We start from the raw sequence: 5372 nt of genomic DNA, 5'->3' as shown, positions 1-5372 counted from the left end.
GGTCACTATATCAGCATAAGAATCAAGGAGCTTATAAAGTCAAGTTCTGCACAGGTGACAGCTGGAATAATAATTCAACATGGTGTGAACCTGTACACGTGACAAGCTATGCAGTTGTCATAGTCTCACTGCCGTCATTCATCACCTCAGCATGGCAAATAAGGCAAATACACCCAAAGTGAGTGTCCCAGAGCTTGGAGTCTGAGCTGTCCAACTTTTTCAGTGCAGTACTGGCAGGGATTGCTGACTCCATCAATGATTGACAGGCTCTGGATGAGGGCATGGTGGCAGCGGCACTCATCCTGGGCCATGCTCCCTGTTGCTGCAGCCGCATGATGATCTCCCATAGCAATGTCCTGCTGATTCCACAGCAAGTCTGTTACCCAGCTTTCCCCGAGTTTGAGATGAGAATTGTTTTGTGGCAATCCCTAGGGAATGTCCAGTGCTGTGTTCAAAGACTGTTAATGAGGTGAGTTTCCCCTCTGCTGTTCATGTTGTTGTATGTGTGTGCCAGTCATGAGGGTGGTAGGGGGCCAGGCCAGGCTAACTGGGTCAGAGCACCATGACTGAGGGTGCTGGCAGCATTGATAGCTACTGTTAGATTCATGTGAACAGTCACCTGACTGCTTAGTTAAAAAAAAAGAAAAAAAAAAAAAGAAAGTAAGTCATCTTCACTCATTTATCTTGAGGCTTACAGACTGTCTGCAGTGTATGATAATTAGGTCTGTGTAATGTCCTGTAATCTGACTGCCTTCAGCTTCTCTGACTGATAGAAGTCACCATCAACCACACATTTACTCTGTTAACAGAATCAACCTTTAAACTAACAAAATCACAATATACAAAAACATCCTGATGCTGAGCCAGCATCTAAACCAACCAGCTCTCAGATCAGGTGAGAGCCAGCTGTCTCCCATCATGCCCTGAGCGCTTGCAGTCTGTGGAGGTTATTGTTTTTGTCCATGCTCCCCTAGAAACAAATACTAATTTGATTTGCTCCATTTTATGCTTGATATCACTGTTAAATCTTATTTTTTGGGGTTTTTGTTTTTGCATCTGTGCTTAATCAAAGTATATTTCCAATATAGTGTGACATTTAGTTATTTGAAAATGCAAACACAAATAAAGTGTCATAAGCCTTGTGTTTTGTCTCCCTCGTGTGGCGTTAGTATCCAATTGCAGATCATTATTTAATTTATGCTTGATTTATTGGGTTAGTTCAACTATATAAACAAGCTTGCAATACAAAGAATGTGTGTGTGTGTGTGTGTGTGTGTGTGTAGTGGTGGTGGGGCCAGTTATAGTCTAAAATAATCTCACCTGCACCTGTTGTGTAGTCCTGCCGTGTTTGTAGTCGGCCACAAGATGGCGCTGCATTAGTTCTGCTCACCTGCTTGCATCAGACTTCTTCCGGGATAGAGCTCATGTAGAGTTCACGTTGTGTTTTTGCTTTTAGCTATCCGGCACTAGTGATGTGATGGCTTTTCTGAGTTTGTTTACGAGGAGGCAGTGGCGGCAGGCCGTTTCTCACTTCGCCCGGGTGGTGAAGCTGCACCGGCCGCCCTGCGCCGGAGCCCCGCTGAGGAGGCTACACGGTTCGGCCCGGCTGCGGCAAGGGGAGAAGGGCCAGTGGGGGAAGAGCCGGGGGCCGGAGCAGCAGTACCAGCTCACAGACCTCGACAAGGCGGACGCTTTGGTAGGAAGATACTGTATGTTCAGATAACGGAGTTAGCCTTTTTATACACTCACAGTTCGCTGCTGCTTCTGTTTTTCTTCTGAAGAACCCAAATTAAAATGACAGATAAATGTCATTAAGTTGTTTTGTATCCGGAAGGAAGTTCTTAATTAGCGAGTGGACTTGTAAATAGCTTTTCTTTTCTCCCTTTTGCAGATGCTGAGAAAGTCCCATGAAACAGGTAACTGGAAACGTTTCATCTGAAACTTTGACTTCGTATAATGTTCATTTGATAAGTCTGACACTTCCTCTGGCGAGACTGTAGCTACATTGTTAATGTAAATAGCAGAAAGAGGAGATAATGTTCTGAGTCCTACATTTGACTCCTACTTCATATATAGTTTCAACTAATCAGCTTTTCTTTATCAGCCGATTCTTATGTTATAAAGGAAACAAATTTGTATCACAATCACTGAGAACAGCCTTTTATTGATTTGCAGTGACCCTTCCCCCTAAGTGGGACCGTGCCCATATTTTGCCAATGTACATCAGTTAAACTGCAGCATTGGAACTCTATTAATCAGTTTTTACAAAGAGAAAATACGTTTTTTTTATGTGATTATTTTACACATGTCTTAAAATGTCAATCTATCAACATGTTAGGATTAACTGGGGTAGCTATAATTGTGCATGTACAGTCGATCCTGGCTCTCTGCAGATTTACAGTCAAGCTGCAATGTCTGGGACACTTGCTTCTGTCTTGCAGGATTCCTCTCATGGTTCAGGAACGGTCTGCTGGCGACTGGGATCGGAGTCATTGCATTTGTCCAGAGTGACGTGGGACGAGAAGCAGGATATGGTACGGACTCTCCAGATGCTCCATGTTACGTACAGTATTGCTGCAAGCCTAAGCTCTGAGGTAGCGCAGTAACAGACAGTGGCTTGTGATTCAGGTTTGGTTTAAAAAAAAAAATCAAATGATCAATGAATGTGCATAAAATATGTAGTATTTTATTACTACAGCATCTAAATGCATCAATATGTCATCTTTTAAGAGAACCTCACTGTGGTTTTTAAAAAATAATTTCACCAAAGGTTTTAAAAATTGTCTAACATCATAAATAAAAAGAATATGGAGTTGTAAACTGATCTCGTGTATCTGAAATGCCAGTTTTTAGTGTTTAAACTTTTCTTAAACGAGACCAATAACCATTAAATGGTGTGAAAACAAAGCTTACCAGCCATGAGCTTAACATTATTTAGAGAATAAACATATGTGTTCTAACATGTGTTATTAGTTTTACTGTAAAAGGCATCCATGGCTTGTATTGCATTATTATGCCTGTGTGTGTTTTTTAAGTGATTTTCTAGACACTCCATCTTTATCAAAATGAGAGAATGAGTAGATCCAACCTGCCTCCCAGATTTAATTACAGCAAGAAAATGAATTGGATTTCTACAGTAATGACATGTCAGTCTGTTTCTCCTCAGCCTTCTTTATTCTGGGAGGCGTGTGTGTGTCGTTCGGTGGGGCCTCGTACATCGGCAGCCTTCTTGCCCTGCGGAGGATGATGCTGCTGTCTGTGCCGGCGCTGCTGCTCCAAGGTGCAGCGGTGGGCAGCGTCGCCCTCTTCTGGCTCTGTGCAGTATCTCTCTATATCGGCCGCCTGGAGGTGGAGATCATCCACGACGAGGAGGAGGAGGAGGGAGAGGATGAAGAAGAGTGCCGGGAGTGCCGTGAGAGGCGGGAACTCCGGGGTTACCGCGACTCCCATGCCAGCGAAGACAGTGACAACAAGGGGCCGAGCAAATAGAGATCTTCCAGGGTGTGTTGGTTTGATTCAGGTTCCCCCTTATCTGTGTGGGTGTGTGTGTGTGTGTGTGTGTGTGGGAGCAAACAGCCTACTAATATGCAGGCTGTGTGTGAGTCTATAGATGCAAACTTATTATCCATAGTTATATTACTGTAAAGATTATTGTATTGGTGAACAAAGACTTTAGACCGTTTGGAAAACTGGTCGGGAAAAACGCTGAGAACTGGTGTTTGTTCACTTCTGGTGAAGAGATCAGCTTTTTTGTAAGATTTCTTATAATCAATCACATATTTAAAGCTGCTTCACACGACTATGTTATCAATCTGTTTGAAAATTGTGTTGATTTTTGCATTATCATTTTGATACATCCTCATGTTTACAGGCAAGTTGCAAAGACTCCCTGGCAAAACAGTTTGTGTTCAAGATGATTTTTCACTGCTCTAAATGCAGTCATTCTTCTCAGCCAAATGTTTAATCATAATTAACTGTGATCAACTACTTGACGTTTTCATGAAAGTCATGAAATAAAACAAGCTGGTTGTGATATGCATTGAGATCCAGACAGAGCGGATGTACCATACTGTGCATGTTTCAGGTCTGTCTGTCCCTCATCTCAGTGAGAATTTATTTTTATAGAGGTCTAAGTTCCCCTGGTTTGTAAGGGCAATAGCACTTTTTTCAGTTTGCCATTATATACTCTGGACTTTTGGAAACTAAGAGCATTGTTCATGCTGTTTTCTGTGGCTATATACGCACACGCAACTATATATGTATGTATGTATATGTATATGTGTGTGTGTGTGTGTCGCTTGGTATTGTTGATAAACATGTACAGTACCTAAATGTAACCATAAACCATTTTACCCTTGTGAGTGACTTTCACCCTCAGGTAATTGCTATAATTGCTGTTTTAAAGGATGAAAAGATGGAAAGATAGTGTGGAAATGGGGTTCACTGTTGTTTACTTGTGTGGGTGTGGGTGTCACTCTGTGTGCCCTACTGTACATAGAGTAATAAAGGAAGAAGAAGTCTGAGCTCAAACAGCGTCAACAGTTTTATTGCTTGTACAAGTAAAGAGACCAGCTCTAAAATGACCAATTTTTCATGTCATTTTCCCGTCATGGTTGGTGGGGACCACAAATACTGACATAAGTCCAGGTTCCGCCCAAGACTGGGTTACCTGCACTCAGTTGCTGCAATTCAGCATGATCCCCAAAGTTCTCGGGTTCACTCTTTATTGGCTTTTGGTGATTTGATTAATTCCTAATTTGTCAGAGAATCTGCACTGCTGAGGTGGGTCCTGAATTAAGATCTGGTGATTAATATTCATTATTTTAGTTTATATTATGCTTCATGGTGCATGTTCCTAAATACATTTGTGGTTAATGAAATTAACACAAACTGCCTTATAAAGTATGGGGTCACATTCCAGCATAGGAATACTGATTTCTGATCAAAATGATGGACTGCACGCTGTACATGATGGCGCCTTGGAGGTAACGGGGTGCATATAGTGCACAGAAAAGCAGCAGCAAACGGGGGCCCTTTAACTGGTTAATTTGACCACGGTACTCTGAGAGAAGGTCTCAGTTCAGATGTGTTTACATAGCTTTATACTGTACATATATATATACAGTATATATATATGTATATATTTTGTCTAACTGTAGCACATTGTCAGTTATGGTGGAATCGGCATATAAAAATGCCACCACATGCACATTTCAAATTGAGGAATACCATTCATTCATCCATCCAAATTCTTTTCTAGCTCTAATATAAAGGAAAAAAGAACTTTAAATGCAGCAAACAAAAGTCCGATATCCAATAAGAAGTCATATTTTTTGGATTATGCAAATGAGGCTTAATATAATGTCTAAGAA

At 41.5% G+C, this 5372-nt stretch overlaps 1 protein-coding gene across 1 annotated transcript; it reads left to right on the top strand.

Moving 5' to 3' along the window:
- Nucleotides 1–1380: 1380 nt before the first annotated feature.
- tmem160 (transmembrane protein 160) lies at nt 1381–4518 on the top strand. Its single transcript, XM_020623197.1, has 4 exons — nt 1381–1696; nt 1892–1916; nt 2442–2534; nt 3167–4518. Exons 1-4 carry the CDS (start codon nt 1478–1480, stop codon nt 3487–3489), a joined length of 660 nt encoding a protein of 219 aa, XP_020478853.1. The 5' UTR covers nt 1381–1477; the 3' UTR covers nt 3490–4518.
- The last annotated feature ends 854 nt before the right edge of the window (nt 4519–5372 follow it).

The sequence above is a fragment of the Monopterus albus genome, unplaced genomic scaffold (assembly GCF_001952655.1).
Source record: "Monopterus albus unplaced genomic scaffold, M_albus_1.0 scaffold293.1, whole genome shotgun sequence".
Lineage (NCBI taxonomy): Eukaryota > Metazoa > Chordata > Actinopteri > Synbranchiformes > Synbranchidae > Monopterus > Monopterus albus.
Note: the sequence above shows the minus strand (reverse complement) of the source record. Positions and strands in the feature narration are given on the sequence as shown.